Genomic DNA, 18517 nt, shown 5'->3' on the forward strand with positions numbered 1-18517 from the left:
ATTGATGATCAAAATGGTTAAATATTTTCTGTAGATTGACTAATCTCCTTATTGCGTCAGTGCTAAAGTAGATATCAATGAAACCTGTATAATGATAGAAACGTTCACTCAGGAGAGAAGAATGGAAAGTACTTGTACTGAAATGAATATGTATCATATGAGTCAGACTTAAGAGAGTACACAGGTTCTATTTGTCAAGTTTGGTCCCTGAACAAATTCTCGAGAACCTGCTAACTCCTCAGGCAACTGAGAGAGAGAATTACATTCCCAGCATGCATCCGTCAATCCAAAGTTTTACACGCCTGACACATTTATGTGCGCCTGAACGCTCCTGTTTCAGTTTTTCGTTTAGCATGTCACTGACATTTGTCTCTGTCTGTTCTCCCAGCTGGCCTTAAGTGAACTGAATGAAAACACAGAAGACTCCCTAACTGGAAACCATCGGAGAACTAAGTGGATTGAAGAAGGCAGAGAGCAAGTGTGGGAGTCAGAGCGGGGGGGAAGACAGAAGGGATTAGCAGCTAATCCAGTGCATGGACAATCCTGGATGAGCTTTATTTTTTCCTTCTGGGTGATGCAGGCAAAACAGTCGCTGGACAACGGCACTCTACTTCGTTACCCTTTTCTAGAAAGCATCACCCTCCTTTTTCCTTTGCTCTGATTGTTTTCATTGCCTCTCAAAGGGCCGACGTCGCGGGGGCCGAGGGACCAGGGGAACGGAGGACACACAAAGAAGCGGGGCGACAGGCCTGCTGACAGGATGTCCCATGGACAGTCTGGTGTCACACATGGATAAACGTCTTTCGTGGGAGAGACGGTGCATGGCAGTGGACTCCAAGCTCTCTCCGTCTGGACTTGAGACACACAAGATTCTCCTAAAAGCTGAGATGTATTGAAGACGCACGCGAAAAGGACTCGCTGCCAGTAAGCTACAGAGTGGTGATACTGCTGTGTTGGCATTTAGCTGGCTTTTTCTTCTAAAGTGCAGGGTTACAGAGTAACACATCAGACATAAACTACTTTACTATAGCTTGTGGGCTAATCTGAAACCTAAATAATAGTGAGAAGGGTAACCCCATTCTGGTGGAAATGGGCCTATAAAGAGTAATTTATGAATTTGTATGCTGGTGCACAATACTCTCCAGTCTCACTTTGGTTTAACAAGGCTTCCTGGTGAGTTAATCCACTTAGTGTTGCGAGTAAAACGTAAGTTGAGACTGACAAAAAGACAGTTCTCCAAATCCTAAAAGATATCAAATGAAGTGGACACAGTGTACAACATCACTCATTACTGTTGTCTCGCAAACCAGCGGAGTTGTTTGGCTGAAGTCACGTCTCAGTTCATTTGCAGTTGTGGCTGGATTCTGTGTTTCTTACAGACTGTCATGCGCTAAACCAAATCTGAAGAAGAGTCCAGCCAGCCCCAAATTCTCCAACCACATGAGCTGCGGCAGCCAGAGGCAACAAAGTGTGGCCTTATAATTCATCTTCTGTGTTCTGTTGTCATCTGCTGGGCAGTAGAAGCGAGCCGAGGGTTTGGCCATGTGCAGTGCTAGCTGTGCTTGAGAGGGAGAGAGACTGGCATCTTTTGGTGTAGATCCGAAAGGGAAACCGTAGGCCGTCCGTGGATGAATAGTTGGCTCTGGCCGTGTGGAGAATGGATTATACACACATTCTCTGCCGACTGAGCAACCACATATTTGTGTTTTCTGTTCTCACTGTCCCCCACATTTCATTTCTTTTTTTTCTCTCTCTCTCTCTGGTTTTACAGTGGACCCCAAGTTGGAATTTAAACTTGACTGACATGTGCGCAGAGCTCAGACACTCTCATCCATATTAAAGCAAAATTACACCATTCTTCTGCCACCATGAGTCTGGGAAAACTGCCAGGGATTAAAGGCCTTGTGTCTGGCTCTCAGGGGAAACGTCGTTTCAAGAGTGAACTCTCAGTGGACATGATCAGCCCGCCGCTGGGGGACTTCCGACATACTATGCATGTTGGCCGTGGCGGGGAAGTGTTTGGTGACACTTCCTTCCTTAGCAACTACGGGGGCATCAGGGAGCCAGGCAGTCCGGACTCGGCCAACAGCTCCAGGACAACCAGGTTTTTTACACGCACCTTTGGGCATGTGCGGAAAAACTCCGTGCCACGGCCGCGGGGGGGCTCCCGTGACTTGTCCCCACCACCAGACGTCTCACCCATCATCAAGAACGCCATCTCCCTGCCCCAGCTGAACGTGGACTCCCCTAATGGGCGCCTTCAGCGGATGCTGTTCTCCAGCTCCATCAGCTCAACAGATGACTCCCTCTGCACATATGGTGAGATATCGATAATCACATCCTGCATGGGACAGGGTTCATGGGAAGCCTCTGAGTTAAATGTCAAATGAAAAAATGTCTATGTCAGTTTCCAAACTGTCTCACTTCCATGGTATGCTAATGCTGGATTACCCTATGGAAGAAGTTTGGCCCAAAAAATAATATTTTGACATTGCTGCTAAAAAAAACAGCGAAAGGCTTTTTCCACTGACACACTGATTCGGCTCTCAGCTGGACCTTTGTCCTGTTTAACAGAAAGGGCCTCACATGTTAATTTATTATTGAGTAAGAGAGCTCTGTGATTAACACTAAGTTCGCATGAGACAACATTCCTTTGAAACAGCTGTAGACAGGATATAGCAATGATTAGTGCTGACAGGAGGGAGATGGAACAAAACAAATGTGTAAGTTTGGTGCTAAAATTGACCTCACGTTTGCCAACTAAACACGATAAATGACATGATATATGTAGAGCTTTCTGTTCAGGAAACACGTCAACAAAAAGTGCAAACGAGAAAAAAAAGCTTCAGAGAAACAATTCAAACAAGTGGTTTCTGGATGTAAATGTAAAAAATAATAATAATTTAAAAAACAAACAGATGAGATTTGGTAAGATCATAATCATTAGTTAGAAGCTCAGAACATCACTCTAACTTATGGAGCATTTGTGTCTGAATGATCAATGACCGATGGGCTGCAGCTTAGTGGTAGACCAGCACTACATTAGTTACCATGAATTAGGGAAAACAAACTGGTGGTGTATATATCATTAGTTGCAGTTCTCACTATTCAGTCCCCAGCAGACCAAACAGCACAAAGAGCTGCTTGGATCACTTGGTCCAAACAGGACTATAAATGTCGGTGAACACACCAACAGAGAGAGTGAGGTTGCCCTCCTTTCAGCGTCGCTCCCACATTCCTCCAAGACAACCAGCAAACATGCGGGCTTCTTCTGAGTCATCTGGAATCACCTAGGCAACACCTGTACACAATTAGGTCTATAAACACAAACACACACAGCTGGTTTGGGAGAAGGAAAGATACTTAGTGGGCATTTACCTGTCGTCTCTGTGTGCATGTGTCACTGCCTGAATGCTCAGCACAAACGCACCATTATATCTGCTAACCAATCAGAGCTCATCAGGCAGCAGTGTGCAGAGCCTGGACTGGAAATCCCCTCTTCCATCTACAGATTACTTACCCAATTCATAAGGAATTTGCCCAAACTGAGTGATGTGGATCCGGCATAGAGAGTCAGTGAACTGAAGGATGATGGGGACTTTTTGTCATCAGTGCTTCTCAGTTTGCCTGCATGTCATCATTTCCATTCATCCTTTCATATTCGCTCAGTTGTTTGTCACATATTTTGTCGTTATCCTCTTTCACTGTTGAAAATAAAGTTCAGCAAAAAACCTTTTTGATTTTCACAGTATTCCAAAGGAAGGTATACTTACTATACACCTATTGGATGTAAATTAGAGTAAAAAACTTCAACTTTAGATCATAATACTGCAAAGAAAAATAAGTAAATTAAAGTAAATAAACATTTTTAATATGTGTTGTACATGGGTTCAAATTGTTTGGCATTTGTGTATAGACTGGAACACACATTTGTGAATACCCGAAATTACGCACAATTCGCACACATTTGTCATTCTTATTTTTCAAGTAATACACGTTTGTGACCATTTCATTGAAATCATTTTCACTTCATAGCGACAGCTCCAGAAACACTTGTTGTATATAGAACAACTTTATTATCATGTTACAGCTTGAGGCCTTCATCAGGGTCTTTGATGGACCCCCATCATGAAACATCACGGCAAGTTTCCCGTTACTTCACATCCATTTCTCCGTCCTTCTTGTTCTTCTCTCTTTCCGCTCCTTTCAGTGTCACCATAGCGCACTTACATGTCCTTCTGTTTTCTACTGTCTGTAACATTTAGTCTGGCAAGGAGACAGAAAACTCTGCAGGGAAGTTTCAGCATTGAGTTACTGGGTTGTTAGATACTGCCACCCTGTGGTGAAGGAAGGTAAAAACTGTACATAGCTCTATTTAAAAGTGTGTACTTAATTCATTTCTTTTTCAAATGTATTATTTCTCGAGGTTTTCTGATATATTGGGACTTTTCAGATTTACACAAATAAAATGATTCTGAATGTAGCTAAACCTCAATGAAGACTCTCTGTGCCCATAGAGTCTTCATTGTCTGATTTCCAACTCAAAGGTATTTGTGTTTGTAAAAATGTCAATTCTGTTTTAGACCAGATATCCCTTCAAGTGTTGTCACAGGTTTATACTTTGCAAAGTGCCTTCAGATTGAAAATGTAGCATGTAACATACATGCATTGAGATTATTCTGGTTCAAGGTTAAGAATGACTCCAAGATGTTTTCTGTGTGTTGTGTCATGAGTCCAGATCATTTCAGTGACTTGAGTGCGTTTTTCTTCTTCTGCTTGTTTGCAGGTCTGCAGTCTGGATTTGTGACTCTGCCCCGCCTCTCTCGCCTTGACAGACAGTTTCAAGATGGAGACGCCCGGAAAGGATCTCTACCAGACAGCAGCGGCATCACACTGACACGCTCAGACTCCCTCTCCTCGTTCACTGTTGACCTTGGCCCCTCCCTTATGACTGAGGTACTGAGCTTGATCGACAACCGCAGCTGCCTTCAGATGTCCAATCACAGCCAGGCAGCAGGTGAGGAAGAAGAGGAGGAGGAAGAAGAGGACGACGTGTCTCTGACAGAAACGCCCGTGCAGACCCCTGGGGCGACTTCACCCAACCCCTCCATGGGCAGCGGGTCATTCAGCAGGAACGGGGGGCGCTCTTGTAGCAGGAACTGGACAGAGCAGGAGGAGGAGAGGGGGTCACTGACGATACCAGACGAGTGCACTGGGTCTCCCCAGAGAGCCGAGCCTGCAATTGAGGCAGAAAGGTTCCAGAGGGCCGCTGACGTGCTGTCTCGTCATTATGGCGGAGGGTCCTTCACAAAGGGAACGAGGATGAGCAGCAACGACGCCACCTCTCCTGCATTTACCCAAAGCCGCAAAACACCACATGCCTTTTCTGAAGAGGAGGAAGAGATCAAAGTCTAGACGTTGAAACTGTCTCTGAAAGAGTGCTGTGACTTTATTGATCAAACAAAACCATAGGAGCCCTCCAGTGACCTGAGTTCTGGGTTTATGCTATATTGTTCTGTTCCTCCATAGAAACGTTCTTCCTCTTCTCACGTGCATCTACATGGGGGGCGACGTTGATCAAAGACCAGATCCTGGTACTAATGCTGATCATGACCCTGGACCTTTCTCTCTCTCTGCACTATGTTGCTGCCATGCTTTTATAGATTATTTTAACTATTGTAAAATTACAAGTCACTGATTGAGTTTGATATCACAAAATGGATTCTTTTTAACACAAACTAATAATGACTTTTTAATTTGATCAGTAACAAAGATTTAAAAAGTGACTGAAGTTTGTCCCACCTGCATTAATTATGCTCAGAACAGCTGACTGATTATACTGGAGAACAGTGAATGTTGAATGGATCTTTTTCTATTTTTTTCACACTGTACATAATCACTCACTGCATAATCATGATGTTCAACAGCAACATGTATTCTAAATTAATAAAGATCTTCAGGTTCAAAGGTCTGAGGCCAAGTTTAGAGTGAACCTGAACTGTTTTATAACCTCGTGATAAAACTTCTGCACGCTGTCAATAAATGACCTGTAATCAGGAATAGTGGTGTTATACAAACTAAGATAGTTGGACATTTTCCGCTGATGTTCCTCTGAAGTGAAAGTGATCACTGCACCTGTAACATGTAGGCTGAATGTTTATCAAGCTTTTATCAGTTTAATTGTTTTCTTAAATTATACGGCTGATGCAATAAAGGCCTGATTTGAAATTTCAGCTTTTTTAAAAACAACATTTTGAACACACATCAAAGATCCTCAACAGCTGTTTAATTGTGTAAATAGACAGTCCACTTTGTTTTGGCATGAGACCATGTTGCACCCTCTTTTTTAAAGTAAAATGATCAGCATTTGTGCAAATTGGTCCCCATGTCTAACTAAAACTGTCCACTTTCATTAAATGAATACAAGTATATTAATCACAGCAGTATCATGATCAGGTTTTTTGCTGAATAGGTTTTCACGTACAAAGAATTGCTTTGATATTTCTTTAATTAACATAAAAAGCAAGAGAAAAAAACCTAAAAAGAAGTACTGCACTGAGGACAATGAGCATTGCAAAGGCTGGGTGCAAATGCTTCACTCCATTTAGAAAAAGCCCCCCAGGCTCTTAAAATGCACTTTGTTTGAACAGAGCCTTAGATATCTTTTAGACTTTGGTCATATTGAGACACCGTTAAATGATAGAACACAAAGCCAGCTACAGAATGTGGTTTTATAACTTTGACTAGTGGTCATAGAGCTCTGCACATTCTTCGTAAAAGTTTAATTTTCTCAGGTGAGGAACAGTAAAAATGCTATGCTACACATCGCTACATAATGTACAGTTAACAATTAGCTAAATTACTTCCATACATAGATATACAGATCATTGATAACAGGTAGTTTAAGGAAGATCTACAAGTTATATTCAACACATTTACGTGAGATGAATTGTTTACACGTCATATATAACAGGTGAGAAGTGAGAATGCTAATTAGGATCAACTGGCACACGTCTTCAATTTAAGAGGACAATTGGATTCATCATTGTAAGAACACAGGTACCAGCAATTCTGCAGTTTAAGAACACGTCACAATAGCAATTACATACCATTGTGACAACATTATTTTAAAGGGCTTTGTTCTGAGCTGTGCAGGATTATACCCAAGAACATCTAGACACAGGTGGTTGTGAAGGGGTGAAGAGCAATGGCTGAAGATCTGGATTCATGTGATGTGGATCAGGACTTCTGATGAGCTCAGTGGAAGGTCCTATGGGTGCTGGTTAAGATGAAAACTGGAGGTGAATGGGGTGAAGTAGGGACGCATCAATCTGACACAGAAAACTCTCAATAAAAACAATTACAAAAAGCAATTGAAAATGCCCATTTTAAATCTGCTCTGCAGGCCTGGAGAGGCTGTTTAGGAGCAACTTCTTTTAATGTGTTGAATATCAGTGGATCTTCTGTATACTTAATGGTTTGGTAAACAAGCCTGAATTTGTAGCTTTTTGTAGCTTTGCAAGTAGGAGCTCAGTGTTGACGGCAGCATGTGCTCGGCAGTATTTGGGTATAGTGTGACCTGTAAGTCTCCTGAATGTTTTCCTCTAAGTCACATGGTTTGGGGGAAAAGAGCTCTTTTACTTACACTTTAACTTTTGTTTTTTTTAATTTAAAACTAACATGCATAAAGAATACCATGCTATAGAGCTGTCCTCTGTCAATTAACATAAACCGGTTTGTTGCAGCAGTGTTCAGTGTTGACAGTGGTTTGTGCTTCACTGTTTTTGGTTGAAACCAGAAACATCCTCAGCATGCGATAAACCTTTACACCATTTCCCTTGAAGTCACATGATTTCGTGTAAATCATGAGTTAGGACAGTCGGACTTTCACTTTGACATTTCTCATTACTGATTAACCATTAAAGTGCATGCAGAGTTCACAGCTGTTTATACCCATTATATCACATGACATCATATTTGTTGATACATTACAGTTATTTAGCAGACGCTTTTATCCAAAGCGACTTAAGCGAATTCAGATTCTAACACATTTCTACACCGTAGGCACAGCAACGGGAGCAATTTTTGGGGTTAAGTGTCTTGCTCAAGGACACATCGACATTCAACTATAGCGGAGCCAGAGACGGCCCTCTGATTGAAGGACGGCCCTGCTCTCCGCTCATCCACAGTCGCCCAGGTGGGAGGGGCTTGTGAGAGGCAAACCTAGAATTCAACAGGCTTCTGATCTCTTTATATACAGTATGGTGGACTGGAAGGCTTACTGACACGGCATCCACATCTTCACAGACCAGGCAGAGGTAAGGTGACACAGAACAATAGTTTATACAAATGTGTAGTGTTTTTGTGTACACTTCTAATGAGCTCATAGGTTTTCTAACAGACATTGGGTCTCATTCACCAACCGTTAAATATTGTTTTACAATTATTTTCATTTTTTACAAATCATAGTGGTCTTTTAAAAATAAGAAAACACCACACCAACACTGAATGAGATATAGCATACCATGCATCTTTTTTTGTGTAGTTTTTTTCACTACTGACACACTACAACATTCTTTTTATTTGCAAAGGGAATTACACATTTTTAAATCCTACTTTTAAACAACCATTTCCCTAACTTCACACCAGCTCTTTCTCATTTCAGGAAGTAAATGGTTCATACTTAGTATATTATCTAGCTTTGCAAGTATACCAGGAGCTCAGTGTTGACGGCAGTGTTAGTGTGTAAGTCTCCGTAACGTTTTCTTCTGTCGTACTTTCACTTTACTTTTTGTCATCAATGGTTTAAAAGAAGGGCAGACGTTGAACTCTTCAGCTCAATACATCACGCCTAACATGTGAAGAGGAGGTGTTTGTGAGGGACAGACCTACTAATCATGTTGTGATCTGTGTGTCAATTAAAAGGATTTGCAACAAGTCAGCACATCTACACAGACCAAGTAGAGCAACTGCAACACAAAGGTGAGTTTATTCAACATTGTTGTAGTTATATATTCTTTTGATGGTTTGTGGTGGCTCGAGGTCAACAAATTGCAACGTTATTTTCCGAAAAGATTGATTGATTTAAAAAATTAAAAAATAAATACATGGCCCTTCAGCTTGAATGGTGATACACGCACGCACACACACACACACACACACACACACACACACACACACACACACACACACACACACACACACACACACACACACACACACACACACACACACACACACACACACACAGTATAGTTTATTATTGTAGTTGTCTAACTGACTTTGTCTTACAACTCTATAAAGCATGACGAACCGATAAGATGGAGGTGGAAAACCATGACAATACAGCAGCTGGAAGACGGTCTGAAGTCACATCTGTACCATCTGGGACAAATGAAAAGGGTAATTTAAAAGATTTTTATAAATTAACTTGAATCAATAATCTAACCAAATATTATGTTTTTTTTTGCTGACCATATGTATTCTGCTATTCCAACATGACCCTGTAGTGGAGGAGTTAGAGGAGAGTGCAGCTGAAACCAAAATAAAAGTAAGTCTCTTCACCTTTATTAGTTATCATTACTATACAACTGTATTTGTTTTTAAACAGTAATCCCATTTTTAGCTGCGATCCACAAACATTTCCCCACCTTTTGGTGGACACAGTTTTTGCCATAGGAGGCTATAATTTGCTATGGAAGTGTGCGTGTGTGTGTGAAGGTGTGTGTTCGTGTTCATGTCTATTGGCAAACAAGGGGTGTGGCAATGAGAGTACCAGATAACAAAAGGCACATAACGTCTAAAGGAATTCATGTACAAAGGCCAAACTCATGAACTGTTTGTCGTGGACTCTTGTAGGAGGCTTCATCGGTCTCAGCAAAGAGTTCCTCTCTCATTAGTGTGGGTTAGCCCTCCCCCTATACTTTAGCCATACCCTCTTTCAGAACTGCTCGACTGCTTTTATTAGAACAAACTTTGTTTTACTTTGCTTTTAATTTCTGTTTGATTGATTTCATAACTGCTACAACAGTGTAAGTTATTGATCTTCAAGTTTTACATTTTGATGCAGTTTTCTTGTCTTTGGGTCAATCCATCCTTATATCAAGATCACAAGAAATATTGTAATCTCAGTCAGAATCTGGAGAATTGTTGTTCCGTTCTCTACTCGAGTCAGAGCTCGCATCCAGTTAAAGACTCTGGTACTAGCCTACAGAGCAGTGAAAGGCACAGCTCCTTCCTATCTCCAGGCCATGGTCAAGCCCTACACCCCCGCCCGACCTCTTTGCTCTGCTGCCTCGGGGCGATTGGTTGCCTCGTCGCTCAGAGGTCCCTGCGGCCGATTGACCCGGTCACGGCTGTTTTCTGTCCTGGCCCCACAGTGGTGGAATGAACTCCCCACTGACGTCAGGACAGCAGATTCGCTGCCCATCTTTCGGCGCAGGCTGAAAACTCACCTCTTCAAGAAGTGCTACCCTGAGCCTTCCACTCAGCACTTATTGTATTCATACTAGTTTGTTGCACTTATTGTATTTGTTTGTTTCTGCACTGCACGTTTGCTCTGGTTTATGCTCTTAGATGCTTGTTTAACAAAGGAGATGCACTTATGACTTCTGGTGACTATAGTTCTCTTGAATACCGATGTTGAATACACTTATTGTAAGTCGCTTTGGATAAAAGCATCTGTTAAATGACTGTAATGTAATGTAATGTATTAAATCACATATGTTCTCAGTTTGATCAGGTGAATGAACCTGGTGAAGCTCAACACTCCGAGAATAATGATGAAAGCAGAGGAGCAGAGACGATTGCATTTGCAGAGCCATCTTCATCAAATAAGAAAGGTAATATTTTGATTATGAATTGATTGTTGAGCAACATCTTATAGATTTTCAAACACGGAAAAAAAATATATTTCAACTAATTTCTGCTGTCTACGATGAAAAAATATGAATCTTCAACAGGAGAAAATAATGACTGTGAAAAGGTCATGAAAACACACAAGACTAACATCTTAGAATGTATAAATATTAAATAATGTGAGAGTCACTATATCACATTCATTATATTTTTGCATTACATTTGAGCAAAATGTGAAACAGAACTTTTAGTCATTACAATATTATCTGAATGAATCCTGCAGTATAACATGGTGATGTAATTATTTTTGTTTTTGTTTCAGTGATACCTGAACTCACACTAGTGTTAATTGGTGACACAAATTCCATTGAGATTGGATCTAAAAACATCTTAATTGGCCATGACGAGCAAACAAATGTGGAACAGTTTTCAACCAAACTGTATGATTTGTGTGGTCGACACATCTCTGTCATTAACATGCTTGGTCTACCAAACATTGATAAATTCCCATTAAATGAAGAAATTCATGGGTTTCTCATGCTGTTACCAAATGGCCTGCAGAGCAGCCATTACAGTTCAGGAGTGCAGTGGTTAGAAAACACTTTTGGGAAAGGATTCATGGCTTCTGTAATGACAGTTGTGACTCATGAGTCAGATGAAAAATGTGAAAGTGCCCTGACAGACCTGAAAGCCAACAGCAGTTTTGTTGAAAAAAGATACCACACATGTAAAAGAAGTATGATGGATGAAGGAGAGATAATAGCTCTGCTGGAAAAAATAGACACCATGGTCTCTGAAAATGCTCCCAACTGCCACAGTGGACTGATGTGTGATGGAAATAGAGGAGAGAAAGAACAACTGGAGCACAAAGAAGAAAGACTGGAGTCCTCGTTGTTTCAGCAAAGTCAAGCAGGTGAGATTTTAATGTTGGCATTTATGAATTACACCGACACTGCTTCATGTGGACAATATGGACAGAACTAACAACTAACGTATCAACATGACTTTGAAAACAATTTTACAATGTCAAAGTGGTTCTCACAGTGAAGAACCTACAAAGAATTATCACACATTATTGACTGAGCTTTACAGTGAGTTTTATTTCACTGTTTTGATTCACTTTCACAGCTCTCATGGCATTATTTTCAGCCGTAGCAGGCAGCTGTTCCAAAATAAAGAAATACAAATGATGTGTTTTGTTGGTTAACAAGTTGCACTAATATGATGAACATGCTACTGATTGAATTTAATGATTTGTGGGTTATCAATTCTTTCCACCAGATGTTTGAAAGATTCTGACGTCTGGCTCAATATTTGAATGTGTGGATTTACATAATGAGCGTACTGATAAGCAAGAGTTATGAAGATCATTAGAAAAGCACTTTAATCCATAATGATCAGTCTAAAGCAGTGGTCGCCAAACTACGGCCCGCGGGCCGGATGCGGCCCGCCTCCACATTTGGTCCGGCCCCCTGAACAATACCAGAGACGCATTATGATTTTTTTTCAGTCTGCACAATTAATCTAATTTTAATCGCGATCACGATTTTGGCTGCCACGATTAAATGAGCATGATCGTCTGCGATATTAACGTTTAAAATACGTGCTCTGCTACATATCAAATCAAACGCTTCCTGAATCAGCCAACCACCAGGGGGCGAACGAGATGAGCGCTGTCATGCGCGCACCCTGTAGAAGTAGAAGAGTAGAAGAAGTAGAAGAGCCGAGAGATGAGAGATGGGAGCTTGAAGGACGAGTACTTGTGCTTAATTTATTTACACGCCGACATGTCTTGTCTGTCAATACATGGTCGCGCGTTTTCAATTCCCCTGCTCTCTGTATCGCGCACGGCGGTGTTCCGCCCCGATCCGCGCACACGATGCAACAGTCGCTCACCTGCGAGTAGCACGCACGTAGCAAGCACGTAGCACCCCCCCCCCATAATCGGGCCCTAGGTCAAACGATGTGTTCAGTGATGTGGCCCTCACAGGAAAAAGTTTGGGGACCCCTGGTCTAAAGCATCACTGAATAATTTGAAGATACATGTATTTTACATTTAACTTAGCTGTTGTAGGAACAGACTTATAGATTAGAGATTTGTACAGTGTTTTTAATGTTTTGAGAATCAAAATTTTCTTTTGGTGTTTGTAACACTAGTGCCAGATATATATATATATATACATTTTTGTTATTATTATCCCCTCTATCATTGTGTCCCCTCCATCCCAGGTCTCCAGAATTTTAACACAGAAACTTTGTAAATATAATGATCATGGTTAGCTAATCCAGTGTTGTTTTTTAAATCTATATAATTGTGTCTTTCTTACATTATCCTGCAGTAGAAGATATTGAGGAGAATGCAACTGCAATCAAGGTAAAGGTAAGATTTTTCAACTTCGTTAGTGATCATCATTATGGAACAGCATTTGTTCTTAAAACTACCGACATGTGAGTTAGATCACATTTTAAGTCTCACGCCTAAGTAAACAGTTCCATTCTTCAAACTGAAGTTTAGAACTCGATTGGTGCATCACTGTGTGATATTGATCTGGAGTGTTGTATGTGTTCTTGGCAGAGTTTCTACTGGCAACATCTTAATCTCAAATGCTCTACCAAGTTGAACTAGAGGTTAAATGAAATCCCCTGTTTTCTTAGAGTGATACAGTGAATGGACCTGGTGATGTTGAAAACTCAAAGAATGATGAAAACACAGGAGGAGAGTCTGAAATCACATCTGTATCATCTGCAAACAATGACAAAGGTAACATTTTAATGACAAAGAACCCAAGTATTGTTTTGTTGAATTCAATGATGTCAATAAAATAGGGAACTAACTAACTCTGAAATGTGTTGGCTTTGACCCTTCCACAGGAGAGCCTGATGAAGATAAGGAGGTCAACAATGAAAGCAGCAGTGACGTGGGTGAGCGGTCCATGGAGGAGAGTGATGTAGTGAAGAACACAAGTCCAACATCTCAGACTGTTTCAACAGTTACCAAAGAAAGTGAGAATGACTTCATTTGTTTAAATGTTGTATTGCATTTCTGCCAAATCTGGATAATTATAATTAAAGTAAAACATCTATTATGTCTATTTGTCGTAGAGGACATCCATTATCTTAAACAATGCCCTTTTCAATATTTACATTGAACGTTTGCAGATAAATCTTATTAGCTTGGAATGGTTAAGTGACCCCAAAACAATTTGTTTTATCTTTGATTCTGCTCTCTCTTACTTTACCTTGCAGTAGATGAGCTGGAGGAGAACGCAGCTAAAACAGAGGTAAATGTGAGATCTTTTGGTTCTCAGTAGTCATTGTCTTACAGGAGCATTTCATCTTAACGCTCCCTTTTTTTCTAAAATGATGTTGTTAGTTAGTTAGAGTTAACTAACAACAGTTATATGTCCATCTGGTTGGACATAAGTATCAGTTGACAACACTTGCAGAAGAGTTTTCTTCTTTTCTCACTAAACTACAAACATGATTGCATTTAGTCTGTACTTATTGTTTTCCCCTTTATTTTAAGTTTTGTTGTACTCTGAATTGGTGTACCACTGAGTATTTTTGATCTTCATGTTCTTAATCCCAATGGTTTGAACCTGGTTAACTAAATGTCATAAAATCGTCTGTTTTATTAGAATGATCCAGTGAATGGTGCTAAACACTCAGACAAGTATGATGACAGCAGAAGAGTGGGAGGAGAGTCTGAAATCAATTCTGTATCATCATCTGCAACCAATAAAGGTAACAATAATAATATTCTTTATTGTAACATAGATTTTTTACAGTAAAATAATAATGAAATTCAGTGGTGTGAATAAAATAAGGAAATAACTAACTCTGAAATGTGTTGGCTTTGACCCTTCAACAGGAGAGCCTGATGAAGATAAGGATGTCAACAAAGTGAAGGACACAAGTCCAACATCTCAGACTGCTTCACCAGTTAACAAAGAGCGTGAGAAATAATTTATTTTCTTTAAATGTTGAATTGCATCTCTGCAAAATCTGGATAATTATAATTTAAATAAAACACATTATGTCTATTTGGTGTAGAGGACATCCATCATGTTGAACAATGAACCATCTTGGAATGGTTAAGTGACCCAAAACAATTGTTTTATGCTTGATTCTGCTTTCTGTTACTTTCCTGCAGAAGGCGAGCTGGAGGAGAGTGCAGCTAAAACAAAGGTAAATGTGAGATTCTTTTTGCGTCTCAGTAGTAATTGTCATAAAGCAGTTTATTTGTTATTGATACTTATATTTTCAAGTCAAGTTTTAGCTGAAGATTAGAGTTGTTTGCATTTGTAGTTTAGACTTGAACAGAGTTTTACTCTACAAACCCCCTATGTGGACACGTGGATGAGTTGAAATTAGATAAGTTTACTTTCTTCTCACTGAACTATACATCTGCTTGCATTAAGTGCATTAAGTGCATATTGTTTAGTCCTGATTTTATTTTGGAGTTGTCTGAATTGGTCTACTATTGTGTGTTCCTGATCTTCATGTTCTTAATGTCAATGGATCTAACCTGGTTAACTGATCCATCATCTCTCCATTTTCTAAATGCTACGGGGTCATACAGTTTGCGCCCTCAAATTCATTGTTGTCATTGTAGACATGCAGAAATTGAGAGGGAAGCCTAGTGTTCTTTAATGCCTATTCTTCAGGGCGCAACAGCTGCACCTCAAGATAAAAATAGTTCAACTGTTGGAACTTTATGGCACACACAGCATGTAATGTGTCGAGGAACAACCAATTACAGCTGGCAGATATCTTTTCTCAGTCTGCAGTAAATACATGAAGTTGAAGTGAAGTTAATCATTTTAGTGCAGGACTAACCGGAACTTAATCATCATCGTCATTGCAGCACACGGGTTTTGGTTGCTTTGTAACGGATGGAGCGACAGTAGCGTTACCCCCCACCCCCCCAAGCACCTTGGATAAAAGGATGAAAGTGACATGGTTGGCATTTTACGTGCGGTTTTAGATGGTGCGGGTATTTCAGACGTACCTCTCCCTAATAATGTTTCTAACTGTTACTGGGAAACCCCAAGGCGTTCCCAGTTCAGACGAATAATATAATCCCTTCAGCGTGTTCTCTACCCCGGGGCCTCCTAACAGTTGCCAGTGCCCGGAAAACCTCTGAAGGGAGTCATCCAGGCGGCATCTGGATCAGATGCCTGAACCCCCTAAGCTGGCCCGATTTGATGCAAAGGAGCAGCAGCTACTCTCCCCCCGGATGTCTGAGTTCCTCACCCTATCTCTATGGCTGACCCCAGCCACCCTACGAGGGAAGCTAATTTCTGCTGCTTGTAATCGTTTCACCACAGAACACATGTTTGACTTTGTGCTGAGTATATGGACACACCTCTCACTTTGGCTAGTAGCAATGACCCCGGTACCCCACATTCCTGCACTACCCCCCATAGGACTCCCCGCGGGACAAGGTCGTGAGCCTTCCCTAAGTCCAAAAAACACAGAGGGCAAAGTCCCATGACCTCTCCAACAGACCTGCAAATGTCAAGAGCTGGTCCACTGTTCCACAGCCAGTATGTCTGCCGTCTCCATAGTCTCTTCTAACTCCTCCCACACCTGGGTTTTTTGCTTTGCCAACCACCGCAGCTGCAGCCCTTGTGGCCAACTTGTACCTGTCTGCTCTATCTGGAGGCCTCTTTCTTCAGCTTGATGGCCTCCTTCACCGCTAGTGTCCACCAGCGGCTTTTTACGTTGCTACCATGACAGGCACCGATAACTTTCATACCACAACTCCTAGCAGCCGCTTACAAAATGGAGGCTTTGAACATGGCCGACTCAGATTCCATGTCCTCCTCCCCCACAGTTCACACTCAATACACGTTTGGGTTTACCATTTCTGTCCGACAGCCCATCCCGCTATCTGATCCAACTCACCATCAGGTGCCGTTCAGTTGACAGATCTGCTTCTCTTTTCAAAACAGAAGACATTAAGACATACTGGCACAGATGTGATGATACGGCCACAAAGTCGATTATAGATTTCTGGCCAAGGGTGTACTAATGAACCACCCTATGCTCGAACAAGGTGCTTGTTATGGCCAATCCATAACTAGTACAAATTTCTTTGAAGTCCCCCTGCAGAACTATATAGCTCCCAGTCGGCGGCCATTCCAGGACACCACTGTCGTAGAATATTTCTATGTTAATCGGGAGAAGAGAGTGTTATTCGCAAATCAAAGTAATACAAGTCTTCAAATCATTCAAAGTTGTCCTGTTCCATTTATTCTCTTGCAAGAGGGAGAATACCCAACACAGCTCTTCACACAGAGTCTGCTGGAAGCATTCTTCAACATCAGTTCAAATCTTCACATACTATATACTAAAGCAGAAACAGTCTCCGCCTTTAGATAGGTCAAGGATGTCTTACGCTGGCTTATCTAGTCTTCCATTTTCCCTTGATCTCATTGCCAGATACATTTACGTGACCCTAAACATCCCTAGAATAGGAAGAACCCCCAGTGTGAACCCTTGCTCCCCTTCCTGTGTCTGTCTTTATGGCCCTCTAAAGTAAAACAGTAACACTCAGTATATGGTCTGGTCGTAAACCATGTTTACCCAAAACTATCTGTTCTTAACCCATGTTTGGACAGAGCTAAATGTCTAACTCTGTTCTTCTAAGCCGTAAAATGTTTCTAAACCATTTCATGATACTGATATATATTTTTTACCATTACACCACTCAGAGACTCAAAGAAGGCAGGCTACTCCGAGGTGCTGTTCGGTGCATGAGCACAAACAAAAGTCTAAGACTTCCTCTCAGTGACTCGCAGTCACATACATGCAGTGGCCGGCTGTGCATTTTATACCTGGGCCTTCAGTGCTGTCCTACTACAGCTGAACCACCTCCCAATAACCTCATTATGATGCCACATCTACGGGTTATTATTTGTTGTAAAAAACGCATATTCACATAACACTGCAACATTTAACAAGTGAAATAAAATGTTACATGAAGCTCAACATCTATGAGGGCTACAAATACACTAACTGCAGAGTGCAGATACATGAATACGCGCATGGCGGGATGCTGCGTCATTAACGGACAATGCATATCGTCAAAATCAATCCAGCAAAACTGCGTCGCTAAAACACGCATTCCGCACAATATTAACCATATCATAAAAACGTCACGAGAGAAAACACAGTAGTGTACTACAGCAGATGTAAAAACAAAAGCAGTTCACTTACCAAAGCTGCTGTTCACTATTTAAAGACAAAATTCCATCCTCCTTTCTTTGTTAACAAAGAGTTAAATGACGCGGTTGTTCAGTACATCGGTCCGTTTCAGTTCCAGTAAGAGGTCCTTCTCAATTGCCATGGACACCAGTGATGACAGTCGAGCCTCCCCAGTTGAATTTCTTGAATACGTTTTAATGCTTTTGAGGGCTGGAACTCTGGAAAAGGCTACTGTCCAGCCCCTGTTCAGGAGTTTGGTTCCAGAACCAGTGCTATGTATGTCAATGCACCCAACCGTAATGCCTATTCCTGCTAGTGTTGGGCCCACAGGGCAATTGCTTTATGTAGATATTCCGAGCCACATGTGTCAAGACCTGGTCACCAAATGCTCACTGGCAAGCTCCCCTCCCAAGTCTTCCTCAAGAAGGGAGCACCGGTTTCCCTTTTG

General features: G+C 41.3%; 2 protein-coding genes across 8 annotated transcripts in view; both read left to right on the top strand.

Annotated features, from left to right (window-relative positions):
- Positions 1 to 458: 458 nt before the first annotated feature.
- Positions 459 to 6222, top strand: cdc42ep1b (CDC42 effector protein (Rho GTPase binding) 1b). The gene is made up of 3 exons (XM_079178368.1): positions 459 to 924; positions 1772 to 2319; positions 4787 to 6222. The coding sequence occupies exons 2-3, from the start codon at positions 1869 to 1871 to the stop codon at positions 5413 to 5415; spliced, it is 1080 nt and encodes a 359-aa protein (XP_079034494.1). The 5' UTR covers positions 459 to 924; positions 1772 to 1868; the 3' UTR covers positions 5416 to 6222.
- Positions 6223 to 8263: 2041 nt separating this feature from the next.
- LOC306709995 (interferon-induced very large GTPase 1-like) overlaps positions 8264 to 18517 on the top strand; it is a 62005-nt gene continuing 51751 nt past the window's right edge. For 4 of the 7 annotated variants that reach the window (XM_079178347.1, XM_079178350.1, XM_079178348.1 and 1 more), the window contains exons 1-10: positions 8264 to 8318; positions 8926 to 8982; positions 9304 to 9402; positions 9510 to 9550; positions 10733 to 10841; positions 11180 to 11770; positions 13197 to 13237; positions 13513 to 13618; positions 13729 to 13860; positions 14104 to 14138. In XM_079178347.1, the coding sequence (XP_079034473.1) occupies positions 9321 to 9402; positions 9510 to 9550; positions 10733 to 10841; positions 11180 to 11770; positions 13197 to 13237; positions 13513 to 13618; positions 13729 to 13860; positions 14104 to 14138 (1137 nt within the window). In that variant the 5' untranslated portion in view covers positions 8264 to 8318; positions 8926 to 8982; positions 9304 to 9320. Of the gene's footprint in view, positions 8319 to 8925; positions 8983 to 9303; positions 9403 to 9509; positions 9551 to 10732; positions 10842 to 11179; positions 11771 to 13196; positions 13238 to 13512; positions 13619 to 13728; positions 13861 to 14103; positions 14139 to 14495; positions 14602 to 14728; positions 14813 to 15010; positions 15046 to 18517 lie in introns of all 7 variants that reach the window. The other 3 variants (XM_079178354.1, XM_079178355.1, XM_079178349.1) reach the window with 3 other exon arrangements.

This window comes from Pholis gunnellus (genome assembly GCF_910591455.1).
Source record: "Pholis gunnellus genome assembly, chromosome: 17".
NCBI lineage: Eukaryota > Metazoa > Chordata > Actinopteri > Perciformes > Pholidae > Pholis > Pholis gunnellus.

What these genes read in the sequence shown, in the direction of transcription:
- cdc42ep1b (XM_079178368.1), top strand. Translation starts at nt 1,869, where the DNA reads ATGAGTCTGGGAAAACTGCCAGGGATTAAAGGCCTTGTGTCTGGCTCT. An exon ending in TGACTCCCTCTGCACATATG is followed by an intron (nt 2,320 to 4,786) that starts GTGAGATATCGA and finishes GCTTGTTTGCAG; the next exon opens with GTCTGCAGTCTGGATTTGTG.